At 38.7% G+C, this 15,979-nt stretch overlaps 1 protein-coding gene across 1 annotated transcript in view; it reads right to left on the reverse strand.

Annotated features, from left to right (window-relative positions):
- The window catches only part of rnf123 (ring finger protein 123), a 126,544-nt gene that overhangs the window by 57,512 nt on the left and 53,053 nt on the right, over positions 1-15,979 (reverse strand). Inside the window, exon 35 of the mRNA XM_088917257.1 lies at positions 14,729-14,813. Coding sequence (XP_088773383.1) covers positions 14,729-14,813 — 85 coding nt within the window. The remainder of the gene's footprint in view (positions 1-14,728; positions 14,814-15,979) is intronic.

The raw sequence follows: 15,979 nt of genomic DNA on the forward strand, positions 1-15,979 counted from the left end.
GGAGGGGAGTCCCCATTACCTGTAAAGCGCTTTGAGTGGAGTGTCCAGAAAAGTGTAAGATTATTTTTATTGAAATGAACAATTAATAATGATTCATACATATAAATAATGATATATCATTATTAATATCTTTATGATGAGTTTATTAAGAGGGGCTTAGGAAAGCTTTATACAGGAGTGGGGGAGGTTAAATACAATGCATGTGAAGGAAATAGTGACTCAGGAGCTGTGAGAAAGGTCAAAGGGTGGAGGGGGTGTCCTCTGATAGAGTGACAGGGGAAGGGGGGAGTCTCTTCCCACAAAGCCCACTAAGCAAATTATACCATGTCACAATCTAGTTAGCCTAGCACTGCAAGCTGCATCTGATGCCTTTTAGCCAAGAGTAATGGAAGCAAATTATCTAAATTGATTTTCTATGCTGCAGAAGGGAATGTGGGGGGGGGGGGGAGAGGCATTTCTCAATTCTGTTTCTACCTCACCAAAGTTTGAAATCTGAATAAAAGCATTCAGACTATTTGGCCAATTCTCCGCAAAAAGGGTTCAACAGCGCCTATGAAAATTCAGCTGTCTTTTCCTTATTTCCATGCCACTTGTTGGCCTTCAAAGCTGTAATCAAGCCTGCTTGATTAAAACCTTGATATTGGTTAACTGAAAGGAGTTTAAAGTATTTTTTCATCAAAGCCAAAAGAATATTTAATCTGAAGATGCATTACTGCTTTGAATTTGGAGAACAGACCAAGGTCCATGTCTTTGATAAATGTTCTAAAGAGATCTCAGGGCTGAACAGAAGACATAGCTTAATATCAATAATAAAAAAAACATGTGAAGCTAAATCTGGCAAATGCAAGACATATATTCTTTAAACTGTAATGGATTTGAGCAATAAACCTGTTAATTAACCTGCATATTAAGTATCTACTTTTTTAATGTATTGTCATTAGCACTAAAAAATGAAAAGCACATTCAGGAAATAATTTAATGCATCTCAGCTTTAAACAAATTTTAATTAAGAAATAGGAAGGGCTGCTTCAAGCAAGTGGACTGAAAATGGGAAGATACAATTAGAAAATCTCTCAGTAGTATAATCAGAAATGTATTTTGTGGTGTGCTTGTGTAACATTCTGAATGCCTTACTGTATGTGTTGCAAAATGCAGGAAACGTAAGGAAACATGGAAGATTTTCTGCATTTAAAACCTCCAATTAAGGTTCACAGGGCAAGGTGTTCACTCAATTACAGAATATTCTTCTTCCCTTGACCCCTGTGTACCTCACAAAAAAGACATTTACATTTAAAATAAAGCAAAATAAAACAAATGAAACAAGCTTATGGTACTGACAAACTGCCTATTGCAAAATAAGGCAAGTCTCCAAGTCTCCTGTCCCCTCAAGGCCAACACTTAAAAAGACATGAAAGCAGAAAGCAGACAGACCTACAGGTACAAGTGACACAATTTTGGAGATACAGGTCTGTGGAGGTGCCTCATTTATGAATGACAGGGTGTGCTGGGGTCACTGCAGAGCTGATTACACAACAAATCTAATGTGGGACACTTGGAGATCTTGAGAATCATCTCTGAAACCATAATTCTCTTAAATTTTGAACAAAAAGGGGACACAACAGCTCTAACACTCTGATGGGTACCAAGAGCCATATTAGTGGACTAAACTAAATCTACACAACACAGCTGATAGAAAGTTTCTTATTCCTTCCCTGGCATAGAAGAATTGAAAATCCTTGGAAAATCTTGGAATATCTGCTCTGTGAAATTAACAAGAAGCACAGATGACTCATCATAAAAAAAACAGAATCAAAACACTGTGACTTTTGTAGTTGTACTGCTTTGTCTTCTTTTAGCATTCTCAAGCAACCTGTACCACTCAACTTCAAAAGTCATTAGTGATCATGTCAAATCCAATGAGACCCTCCCTAAAGCACATCTGAGTGAACACAGATATTTGCATTTTGTTGTTTTGCAAAGGTCTGCAAATTAAAGCTCAATTTTATGGATGGGAAAAAACAGGACACGTTTTTTACTGAGCTGACAGTGAGTATGGAAATCAAGCACTGTTAATTAAAAAAAAGCTTAGTCATGAACCTGGTATTCAATATCAAGGCATGTAAAAATTTCTGCAGGAGTGAGAGTGCTCTCACTCAGGGGAATGCAACTGTGGTGTAGCCCTTTCAAAACAGATTCCCTGCAGTGTGGACCAGTTCAGAGTAAGGCCAGTGGAAACTGCTCAGAACCTGGCAGAATTCCTAAAAGGCACTTTTACTGATTTGGAAAATTACAGCTGATCTTGTCTTTACTTCTCACCATACTGGGAAATCATGATTCCTTTTAAATGCTAATTAAAGAAGGTGCACCACTTTTGGCAACACAAATCTTTATTTTTACTTTTTGAAGGTTTGTGAAAAGATATAAAACAGATGTTGCTGGATATAGCAATCCACAGTGCAGGGACAAAGTGAACTTGCCCACATTGATTCATCCAACTGCCACTACAATATTCAAATAAGGATAAAGAATGGTGACTCACTACTCCCATCACCCTTTCTCTTCTGTAATAGAATACTTGGATAGTCAGATATCTGTAAAAAAACCATGTGTTTACATAGCGATAAGACTGTGAGGTGCTGTGTTGAGACCATAACCCAGCATTTGGCTGGATTTGAACCCGGATTCAGAGAAACAGGCTTAGAAAGGCTGTAACAGCTGGATTCCAGAGGAAACAGTTAAAGGACGCAGGGAAAACAGTGAGACCCAAGTCAAAATGAGATGAATAACATGGTGTGGGTTGGAGGCCATGTGGACATGGAGGCATATTGTATGTTGGTTTTCAGACATATGCAGTGGCAACCTGCCCTGGCAACTGACAGCATCAGACAGAAAGGAGGCCAGCTGAGATTGCACTGTAGTTTGCATTGCTACATCAAATGAGCCCTTCATTTGGAATTCATCTGTCTTGCTGTGATGCAGGTCCAACTGCGTAATACCCAGGGGACTGAGAAGAGCTCAGCTTTTAGTGGCTGAGGTCAAAACATACTATTATCACGCTCAAACTCCATCATGCTTGAAACTCAACTGACCACAATCAGAGAGGCTGCTTTTTTGGTACTGATGGTCTGCTTTACTCCATAAAACCCACCAGGGGCATATCAGACAGTGATTCTCATTATATGCTCCGCATTGCAGTACAATGGTGTCCTACAAAAAAAAGTACATTATGAGCAATTCAACAATGGGAATTCTGATAATCCTCTGCAAACAATGAGAACTCTAAATTGAAAGACAAGATTATGAGGGCCAGGAATACCCGTGTAGTTCTTAATACAGGTTGTTTCGGAATTCGTACCCTGTTCAGTATTCCTTATTCCCTAATCCCAGAAGCTCTCCTTTTAAAATGAGTTTCAAATGTCAAAATTATTCCTTTGCATCAGACCAATAACATCATACTATTATCAGTTAATCTGCAGGGCATATACTGGTCCTTCATGACAGGACCCTGGCTGAAAGCAAATGTTGAAATAAAAGAACACTGGTTAAGAAGAAAGTAAATATTTTACCTCCTGAAGGAATGTAATTTTTAGATGTTACCAGCCCAGTTAGGGCTCACATGAAGAGTACCTTAGGGTGAATAGGAAACAACAGGACACTTGCATATGGATCAAAGGGTTCTCTTACGTCTCTTGTAGAGAAGTCCATCAATGAGACCCATAGCAACACTTTCCGAATATTGAAGGGCAAGCAGCAGCAAGGGCTGAAAACAATCACTGTTACTTAAAATAAAACAATAGATCTACATCATATGCAGCGTGCAGCGTTTGTAAGGGATGCTAATTTTATGAGATTAGATTCTTCAGAATGGCAATCGCTTAAAAACAGCGACCAGAGGGTAAGGAATCACTAGCATAGAAATCTTTTTTCAGCTTCGACAAAAAAAGAATATATATAGAAAAAACATTTTATTTGATCTCAGATCAACAAAGATGCAACCAATCAGTTCAGTATACGTAGTTCCGAAACCCAAAACTGAGACTGCACGTGAGCTGTTGTTTAGGACAACGGAGATTCCTTAGATGCTGTTGGATGGACTGGAACACAACCTGAAGACTTAAATTTTGGCACAGAGGCCAGCTTTCCTTTCATACCTCATATGGTTGGTCTCGATAGGGAAAATTCACATTGTAGTTGTACTTTTCTGTTGATCCACAGTGTATTTCACCTTACATTGCTACCTGTCAAATGGCTTTCATAAACATTAGGAAACTTCCTGAATAGGACAGAATGCAGTGCCTATGCATTTCTTACAAAGAATATGTAATATTCCTCTAAGCCATGTTGAGACATCAAAGCTAATGTTCACTATCACTTCTTTGAAGAGAAATGCCCAAAGAATATTACAAAAGGCATTAATGTTTTCAGGAATGCAAATAAATTAGTGGATCTAGGGATTACAATAAAGAGGAATGAAGAATGAATAATATTATTTCACTTAGCCTTTTTGGTACAGTTTACATATTTTTCAGACATTTTTGAATGATTTTCTCAGCATAATTAAATCCTTGGCTTTTAATGAATACTTCCATTCCTCTTTCCTCTTTGCCAGTCAGAAGGTGCTGCATGCATTCCAGCAAACCCTGATTTTACAGCTCAGTGACAGTGATGTATAATGCTGAAAAGCTAATTTAGGCACAGAAAAAATGTCTTTGTGGTAGATGAGGGTGTCAAGGAACTGGTAGCAGAAAAATCGTAACTGTTCTTTTCTTTTGATATGGCAATTTCTTTACGCAGACTTGAACTTCTTCCCTGCTAAAGGACTGTATTAAAATGTGTTGCTGCTTCTATCACCCTCTATCACCCTCATATGTTCCCAACTCCCTTGGAGAGTGGAAATGCAATATTACTGTAAATACTGGAAACATTTAATCCAAGAGCAGAACATTATACAGTACCTCCCTATCCTTCCAACAACAAAACTACATTGAACTTAATTGAAATTATTAGACACCATACACTCAAGTAAGTACACAATGGCTTCTCAATTCTGTATCATTTTAACTACAACACATCTTTTTTGGTCGAGCTTTAAGTGAGTTTATAGTGATGTTTCACTGCTTAAGCTACATGGTTAAAGTTAGTATAAACTTCACACTATGAAATTTGGTATTGCCTCTTGGAACACTACCACTGGTGGGCACAGGAAGTCCATTTCAATAAATCTTATACAAACTCTTATGGAAAAACTCTGTATTATAAAGCCCAGATGAGGGATCCAGGTCCTGGGGGGTTAATGCTGAGATTCCTCGCTTGTTCAACACTTCTCAACAGGTCCCTTCAGTCACTGTGACTGTGACAACCCCTCTTGTCTCACATTCACATTCTTCTGTCAGATGATCAAAGTCCCACCCCAGACACAGATGGCCATTTATAGCAAACACGGAGCGTTTATAGCCAACAAACAGAAAACTATGAAGAAGCAATCAACACTTCAGAACCCCCCTGTCGTTTCTTTTTGCCGTCTGAAAATGTCTTCTATATAATGAAGACATAATGACTGCAATTTCCGGCAGGACAATAAACGACTATTTGTATATATAATATACAGTACAATATTTCCTATGATCTCAATTCTGACAACAGTGTCAAGAGTGAGGCGTTAAAAATAACTTTTTCAAATTGTACCTGTTCTAATGTGTGTATAGGAAGGGTCTGGGAAAAGACTCTGTGAGAGAAATCCAATACCCTGTTGACCTTCTAAAATACTATAAGTACAAAACAAAAAACAGGATTTGAAGATGTGATTATAAAGGACTTGCAGTGCTGGTTGAATTTCTAGACATTTGTGAGATGTGTAGTGAGGGATTCAGTGTGCGGGCTTAATTGGATTTTGGAATCCCCTGGAGTTGCCCACCAACCTGCTTGTCACTGCTAATGTGGCACCTTCGCCACTCACAGTGCTCACCGCCATATCCTCCTCTACAACACACAAGCATGTGTTGCAAACAAGGCTCCTACAGCTCGGCAAAAGCTGCAGGTGTGCTGTGCTCTTCTGCACTGTATCATTAGTGTCGTGATGTCACCACCGTCTCATTTTCCTGGGAGGCAAGCTCTGTGTATTAGGAGTGCGACATTCTTCTGCTAATTGGCTGCTCCAATTACAATGTCTCACAGAAGATCCATCTAAAAAATGATGCACTGCAAATCAATCACCAAGTACATTTCACACACTTATTTTAAATAAGCTTAACAATAGTGAAAACCCATGAGGAACATTCATCTTACAAATCATTCTGTAGCAGTTCCTTTGAGTGATGCTATTGATGCTGGTCAAACTTCAATTACGGTTTACAGAAGTCATAACTGTAATCCTAACCTCTTTTTCAGAAGCTATGTCTCCTGGAATAAATACTCACACGATTACAGAGAAGGCCAAGAAGTGGCTAAAAACAATCAATCAACATAAAATTAAAATCCAATAATTCCCTTTCATAATGAGAAATAGCAGATAATACACCCCACTACTTTATAATGACTTGAACAGTGCAAACGTTTGTACAAAAGCAGGAATGATTCATCCCTACCACCAACACCAACAATTAGGAAAAAAGGTCATGTTTTCAGACACTAAAGATGGAATAGCTGTGTAACAGATACCCCTGAATGCAATTCCTCACAGATTACAGCTTCAAATAAATTGAATGCAATAGCCTGCATAAATAGTTATTTTAGTCTCATATCTGCAGATTCTGAAAGAATAGCCAGTTGTATTGGCCTCATCACATTTCAATAAAAGGCCATCGTTATCTGTGTGGAGCACTAATAAATTATTGAGGGAAACAGAGTAAGATAATGAGACAGAAGCAATGCCGCAAAATTCAATACTTAATCATGAAGTCCTTTTTCAGTTGATTCGAAGATACAGTTGTATGCAAAAGTTTGGGCACCACTGGCCAAATTACACGTTTTGTTGATTTTCTAAGTGAAAAGAAGTTAACACAACGTTTGCAGTGAACAAACGTAAACTTGACATATGTATGCAGATTTTAATGCACAGTTACTATTTATATGCTGAATTTAACAGATTGAAAAAAATAAAATAGTAAATGTGGCATGTGCAAAAGTTTGGGTACCCTTCCCGTTGATCCACTAGTGTTATTTTTTTGTAAGGTCTCAGAACTTAATTGACTCGTTAGACCTCAATCTAATTCAGGTGATAACAGCTTCAGAGCTTAATAAATTCTCTGACTCTTCTAACCTCTCAGGGTGTTGTGCTTGCACTCAACAACCATGGGCTCCTCTAAGCAGCTGACTGAGGATCAGAAAGTAAAGATAATTGACTCTTATGTGCAAAAGGTTGTATAAAAAAGCAATTATTGTTCTGGAAAGACAGAAACTAATTGGGCACTAGAACAATAATATAGGGTTCAGAGGTGAAACATAACAGGGCATAGAGGACTTGTAAAATGAGAAAGGAGGTCACTGCTTTATATTCTTGGAGGAACTGTATTAGGCTTCTGTTGAACAGCCTTTTCTCTTGCCTTCCCATACTCTGTTTGTTAACAAAATTGATTCTTATTAAGCTTTTCATGCTTCTTATTCACAATGCAAAAACGCATTAACTGTGCATTAGGTTTAACATAAGTGTTTTTAAAATTGGACTCCACTGAATTACTCTTTAAATCAGTTTGGTTTTACTGATTATAGCCCGCAGGAAAGGGGCAGTTTTTCTTTACAAGAGACGATTTCTCCAAATTAAATAAACACAAAATAAAAACAATTTATCATTCCTTTTCAAATACCTCCCCCCTCCACTCACAGACTTACCTGTTCAAAGAACTGCACACTTTTAATGTTAATCATTTATATTCAGACTAAAAACAAGACGAAATTCAGACTAAATTTCCAGGCTTTTCATGTGCTGAAATGCAACAGATTTCTCAGAAAGCATTCAAACAGGGACCAAGGAGTTTATTGTGAATTAACTGTAGAAATATACAATTATTTAAATATTGGTTCACAACTTTCAGTTTCTTTGCTACATATAAAAGTCATTATAAGGAAGCCATTAAAAGACCCAAGAAATTAATTACGTAATTCCTCTAAAGATCCCAGAAAAATGAACACATTATCAAACAACAATGGGAAAAGCACAGCCTTTATCTAGGTAAACTGCAACACAGGCGTGTCTACAAGATATGTAATGTATTCCACAACATGCATACTTAATTAGTGATTTCACATTGTGTATGACTCATGAAACCACAGCACACCAGAACACTGTAAAAATCCATTATCAGTTACAATTTAGTGCTTTCAAAGCACCACACACCACAATATGTTATTCTACAGGATGAGAAAGGACTACAACACACAACTGACAGAGGTTCTGCTGCTGAAATTTTTTTTTTACGCGTTAATCTCTGCTTGTTGCTTTTAAATGCATATGGCAAAAATATATATATTTTCTAAAATTCAGCATTCACATTTTCTTCCTTCAGATGTATCAATTCATTTTGGGAAATCCCTTTACAAAATCTGTATAAGCTGTTTACAGAACCGGTCTGGGCCATGAGTCTCCTATGAGCTTTTAAATAATAATAATTCCTTTCTGGACACTCCACTCAAAGCACTTTACAGGTAATGGGGACTCTCCTCCACCACCACCAATGTGCAGCATCCACATCCACACGACAGCAGACCAGAGTGCACCATTTCGCTCACCACACATCAGCTATCAGTGGGGAGGAGAACAGAGTGATGAAGCCAATTCATAGATGGGGATTATTAGGAAACCATGATAGGGAAAGGCCAATGGGGAATTTGGCCAGGACGCTGGGGAAACACCTCTACTGTTTTTGCGAAACACCCTGGGATTTTTAATGACCAGAGAGACTTAGGACCTCTCTTTTACATCTCATCTAAAGGACTGTGCCTATTTACAGTATCGTGTCCACATCACTACACTGGGGCATTAAGACCCACACAGACCACAGGGTGAGCACCCCCTACTGGCCGCACTAACACCACTTCCAGCAGCAACCTTAATTTTTCCCAGGTCTCTCATCCAGGTACTGACCAGGCTCACACCTGCTTAGCTTCAGTGGGCTGCCAGTTGTGACTAGCAGGGTGATATAGCTGCTGGCAATTTTTGTTTGTGGAGTTTCAAACTGTGTTCAATCACTTTTTAATACACTTAATTCACTTGTGCATAAGATTAAGAAAAACGTTAAGGATTAGAAAAAACAGTTACAGTAAAATAAAAAAATACAAAAGATATTATGTTTTTTCCTGATACACTACATATGTCTTCCATATTATAGGATTAGCATCTCCTTCAACTATAGTAAGAGAAAGTTCTACCAAGACAGACAAAATCCCACTATCATAGGAAGAACTGGTCCATACAAGTGAGTCCTTTACCACTTTCTGACAAGACAGCCAATTTTTCAGTGGGAATGGAACAATATCCCAATTCCAGACCCATTAGAATTGAAACAGGAAAGTCAAGCCTAAAACGACCTAGAAACCTGCATGTAGTAAACACACAGCTGGTTTAATTTTAACACACCCTATATAGTAGTATGGTATATGCAGTAGTATTTTCAACATGTCAATGCTGAAAAGTAAAAGAAAACAGCTCTAACTAAAGTGATGTCTGTAAAATTATTTGAAAATCTAACATGTCAGTATTCAATCGGAATAAGACGCATATTAAAACATTACCCAACAGATAACAGTTACTTAGATATGCTACAGTAAATGTATTTCAAATAAAGACTCTGTTTCCTGCAAAGCACTACCTACTGTACAGTATCTCTTGAGATCACGAGTCCTGCTCTCTGCTGTGTCCAGTGACTCATAAGCCGCAGGTCTACAGGATCAATTATGCTAATTCTTTTTATGGGCTACCTTGTAACATATGAAATGTAAATGCTTAATCTTTTGAAACCAGCAATAGGTTTTTTTACACTGCAGTGCTTGAATTAAGGTGGTTCATACAAAGGGAGTGTGTCGAAATGTAGCTACAATGGATATCATACCGTTGCATGTCGGTGGTAGCTAAATGTTTAAATTTCACAAAAAAGGACCCTATGATTACTATAATTTTTAAATTAAACGTCTTTTACCCAATCATCTCACTTGACACAGTCACAATAGCCAAAGGCCCAGGTAACCACACTGTGGTACAAATGTGCTACAAATCCGTAACTCGGTCTAAAACAATTCTTGGTTAAATGATAAAACCAGCCCTCTTAGAAGACATAAAGACAAAAAAACAGAAAATAAGAAAGCACACACAGAGGGAAAGAAGAATAGCAACACAGGAGAAGGCACAGATGACACAGGCTTTGTTCTGGCTGTTTATGGTATTTGTGTTTCAATTACTACAACAGTTCTGTGCTTTGTTGCATCTGTAGAAGGCAGAGCTCTTGTACTTGCAGATCTGTAAATATCTGGACACAGCTGTGAAATGTTGCATGTTTGTATTAGTGTAATTAATGGTATTTACCCATTACTTCGTTATTTTTATTGGACAAACAAATGCTTAATACCATTAATGTGCTGCCTGGCTTTGTTACCAATCTGTACAGGAAAAAGCAAGGAAACATGTTACACTCAGTATTCCATGGCTGTAGGTTGTGTAATTATTATTACTTTTGTTATTTGTTATTGCATATCAAGCTAGTGGTAGGACCTCAGTTTTTTTACGGATTTAATATTTCTAATTTTAGAAATTTTAGAATTTTCCATCTATGAATTAGCTTCATTACTCTGCTCTCCTCTCCTCTCCTCTCCAGCTGATGTGTGGTGAGTGTACTGGCGTACTATGGCTGCCGTTGTATCATCCAGGTGGGGCTGCACATTGGTGGTGGTGGAGGGGAGTCCCCATTACCTGTAAAGCGTTTTGAGTGGAGTGTCCACAAAAGCGCTATATACTGTAAGTGTAAGCAATTATTATTAATATTATTATTATTATTAATTTTGGAATTTTAACACCTTGTTCCAATACTGTATTTAAGTTCAACATGCTAGCTTAGGGTCCAGCCTGCAAAGGCATCATCATAGCTTTTTTAAAAAAAAAAGTCAAAACTGAAATCCTGACCTTTAATCTTCAATTTGATGCTAGGGACAAGCATACTTTTTAGAAAAACAAATATTTAGAAAAATATTTTTATGGAACTATTATGACAGACAACCAATCAGCCTGGAAGACCCATAATTTACAAGGACTAGTTTTCAGTTTTTTTTATCAATTCTTTGTTGCCATAGGCAGCCCAGTCCAGGAAGTTGAGACTTACTGGTCAAGGTGGACAGCTTTTTGATCAAAAACAAATGCCCCATAGCTGGAAAATTTCTCCTTGATCCTTCTTTTTCCTTGCATTTCCCTTGATTTAAATCTGTCCTGTCACCTTCTCTCCTTGGGGAAACTTCTTTTTTCAGCTTATCAGTCTCCCCATCAGTTTCCATTGTCATGCGCAGGCTCGGCAGATCCTGTTGTTAATGCCTCTCAGCCCTGTGCTTCAACGTTAACCCCATGCCTGCCTGCTCAGATGCAGATCTGAAGACACAGCAGGGGTGGCAGGCTCATCCAGGTCTAACCTCAGGATCAGCTGCAGGCTCTCACCAGTCACCACAGTTTATCAATTGTTGGATTATTTTCCATGGTCAATGACTGTGCCGGGGGATGGTGTGATTTCCATTACTAGCTAGGAGTATCATTCTATCCCTATGCTGGAAAACACAATCCAAACAAATAAATCACCATTTCATGCAGCTTTACCAAGTGCCATTTCAGTTTCAGTTCAAAATACAGTAAAATCAGGCCAATAAACACAGGCATGGAATGACATTGTAGGTCTGTACGATACCAAAAAATGCTTTATTCTAGAAAGGGCCACATGGCAATTACTGTAGACTATTACAGCTTTGTGGAGTGGTGTGGGGTGAACCACTTGGAACTGAATGTGACGAAGACAAAGGAACTGGTGGTAGATTTCAGGAGGAAAAAGGTCAAACCTACTCCTGTCTACATCCATGGGAGTGGCGTGGAGATGGTGGACTCGTACAAGTACCTGGGAGTGCACATCGACGATAGACTGGAATGGTCTAAGAACATCGAGGCCATCTATAAGAAGGGACAGAGCCGACTCTACTTCTTGAGGAGGCTCAGGTCCTTCAATGTGTGTAGTAAGATGCTACACATGTTCTATCAGTCGGTGGTAGCGAGTGCCATTTTCTACGCAGTGGTGTGCTGGGGCTCTGGGATTAGAGCAGTAGATTCCAAAAGGCTGAACAAGCTCATCAGGAGAGCAAGCTCTGTCATTGGGTTTGACCTGGACTCCTTGGAGGTAGTGGCTGAGAGGAGAATGAGGTCCAAACTAGAGGCCATCATGGACAACTTCTCCCATCCCCTCTTTGACAGGCTGGCAGGAATGAAGAGCACGTTCAGCAATAGACTGATTCATCCACGGTGCGACAGGGAGCGCTACAGGAGGTCATTCTTGCCGTCTGCCATAAGACTGTACAACGCATCCACCTTGCGTCTTGGCAGAGGCAACATCGACAGTGACCTGTTTCTGGACTAAACGCATCTACACATCTACTGCTACATCTGTTCTCTTTCTTTTTCTTTTTCTTTTTCCCGTTTACAACCACTTTTTGTGCAATATATGCCAGGGACCTGTGCAATACATTTATATTTATATCTATAGTTACATCTATATTTATATTCATATGTGTGATATGAGTGTGATACGATTTTCGGTGTACTGTTCTGTTCTAGTTTGTTCTTGTGCGTCCGGACTGTGAGTAACTCTTGTATTGTATTGTATGTATTGTACTATTATTATATAATTCGTTACACTGTGGCTGTGTTGTGTGTGTTAAGCTGCTGTTGCACTGCAATTTCCCTCACGGGATCAATAAAGTATCTATCTATCTATCTATCTATCTATCTATCTATCTATCTATCTATCTATCTATCTATTAAGCGACACGGCTGTGCCAATGTAGTACAGCAGAGAAATAAATCTTCTGCAGCTTCTTATTAATGTTTCACTTAAAAAAAACTCAGTTGAAGAGTGGAATACCAACCAAAAAGTACTTAAAACTGCTAGCTCAAAACCTATGAAGTCTAATTTTTATACACAGGGACTGCTGATATCAAACCATGAGTTTTAGGCCACTTTGAGGGTTATGAGCACCTCATAGCTTTTTACACTGCTGAGCCTTAGCCAAGCCAAGCAGGGCAGAGCAGGAACTTTTTGTGGAGCCTGTTCACATGGAGGTATTTTGTGGAATCTTTTTAACTGAGGCCATGACTGTCGGTTTTCTATTTCTTGCATATGGTTGAACGAAAACGGCCAACACACCATATATGAAAAGAGAAGAAAATATATATATATATCTGTATATAAACTTTTGGAACATGAGAGAGACTCTCAAAAAATAAACTAAGTTTCTTTAATTTTCAAATTGTCAAATTATTTGTGAGTTATAGTTTTCTAAGGGCACATATTAAATGCTGAAAAATTAGCACAGTGACTTTTATTTTTCCCTGATCCAATTCACACATCTCAGAACTAATGTTTTTAGCATAATTACTATTCAGGTAAACCAGCAGCAACGTCTTACATACAGTCGCCTTAAAAGTAAAGAGCAATCTCTTGATTGCGGTAATTCATTCATCAGTTCAATAAAAACAAAGAAAAAAATGAAAATAGGTCATTCCATCTATATTAAACATTTTAGAACATTTTAAAGGTGACACCCTCTACAGACAGGCCTTACACACACCGTATAAAGTTAGTTTCCTCTACGACTATCCACTTCAGAGTAAATGTCAACAATGTCTACAACAGACCTTGCTGGAACAGTTACTGTAGTTTGTGGCACCAATAAAAACAAAGTAGAAATTTACTGTATGCACAGTAAGTGTAACTGAATATGCAGCAAACCAGTACTGAATTACAAGGAAAACAGATATGCTGCACATTACTCCTTTAAGCTATGGCCATTATCAAGTCTATTCTTGAACTAAACACACCACAGACTTTAATTTCATTCCACTGATAAGAGTAATGAATCTCACTCCAGGCCCTCCTTTCTCATTCTTCCTACAAGCGCCATGGGGGATCAGGCGGAATGCACTCAAGAGATAAAGGATTGTGAACTCCCTTCCAGGCAATCTTTCCTGCAATTAATTCTCTTCTACGGAAGAAGACAATTAGCATGCCCTTCCACCGGCAAACTCAATAAAACTGGCCATTTCCCCATGCATACACTGCCGCAGCCCCCTAAAGCACCGAACTGATCATTAGGCACAAGCTTGACCTTGCACTGATTTCTGAGCCTGAAGGAAAGTCAGGACACCTAACAGGCTAATGACTGTTACTCAGAAAAGCTCTGCTTTTAAGAACTGAAGTTGTGACAAAAACAGTGACATCTTATTACTAGATCTTGTAAAAGCAAGACAAAACCATTCTCTTAGTTGAACATTTAAAATTAAAAGGCATTTTCTCTTAAAAGCGGTCCACAGGTCAAAATCTTAATGGTGTGTCATTTTACACAATCCACACTGCCAGCCATAAACAATGGTGTTTCACAATGCTCATAATCAGACAGTATGGAATTTAACAGCTACGAGATGACCTTCACAAAAGGTGCTAAAGTACACAGCTGTACATCACAAGCAGCACAAAGTGTTCAAGTGCAGAGGACCTACCACTGGCTATCACCATCCACAAGAAGGCGCACCAGAATCCCAGTCACGGCCACCAGGATAGGGTAGTGATCTACACTCTCCAGGCCTGAAAAGAGAGAGAGAGGATTTAAACCTTTCATTATGGTATCCTCAGCAGCCTAGCTACAAAACCCTGATTTCTGACACTGAGCCTTTTATATGCCTTTCTTAAGGATGACAAGTTAACAGACAAACTGTTTTAAGGGGGGATAACATTTGCCATAAAAGGGGTTTTGGGCAACTTTATAACCAAGAAACACAGTACTGCAGTAACAACACATATTAATGGCAGCTAAAAAGTGTCAGATCGAAACAGAAAAAAGGTACCTATCCTCTTCTATTTTCCTTGCCTGTTACTATACCCAGTGCAGCTTTGGCAAAATGTGTTGTAGCGCACAACAATAATTTATTGATTAGTAAATGGGACAGTTGGGTGGCACAAGAGGTTGTTAGCCTGCTGCCTCATAGCACTGGGGCCCTGGGTCCAATTCAGGGCCTGGAGTTCTATCTGCATACATTTGTATGTTCTTGCTGTGTTCTTGTTGGTTTCCTCTCACAGTCCAGAGACATATTGGTAGGTTAATTGGCTTCTGGAAAAAATGGCCCTGGTCTGTGTCTGTGTGTGCCCTTTGATGGACTGGTATCCTGCCTGTGCCCGTTGCTTGCCAGAATAGGCTCTGGCTCCCTGGAGACCCTGAATCGAATGAAGCAGTTAGAAAATGGATGGGTGGATGGAAATGTGACAGTTTTAAGATCTACACATTGAGCAGCACTACCAAGACATATTCAGAAGACCATTATCATCATTTCTATGTGAGCGATGATTACTACAGCAGCCTCTCTGCAATGATGCTTTTCAATATTTAGCTCTTAAAATGAGACATGTTTCTATAGTCCTAGACAATTTAATATAATTTCCAAAAGTGACAAATGGCACAAAAATAAATGAGGAAAATGTTTCTAAGCAATGCTTTTGTCTGACTTTTTTCCACTGGGATAACAGTAAGCCTTTGAAGGGTTACTTTTCAAGCGCTAGTTTGTCTACTTTTTTACTAGAATTAACATCCTGCAACACTTGTTTTATTGTGCTCTGAAACTGAGTTTTTTAATTATGAGATTATATAAAAATGAGTGAGGAATGACAGGAGAGCTGCATTCAATGTCCCTATGGTGTCATAAGCCATTTTCTGCGACTTAAGAAGCAGATCACACAGCTAGTATGAAGGGCACAAT

Source organism: Atractosteus spatula, chromosome 5 (genome assembly GCF_055471065.1).
Source record: "Atractosteus spatula isolate fAtrSpa1 chromosome 5, fAtrSpa1.hap1, whole genome shotgun sequence".
Taxonomy (NCBI): domain Eukaryota; kingdom Metazoa; phylum Chordata; class Actinopteri; order Semionotiformes; family Lepisosteidae; genus Atractosteus; species Atractosteus spatula.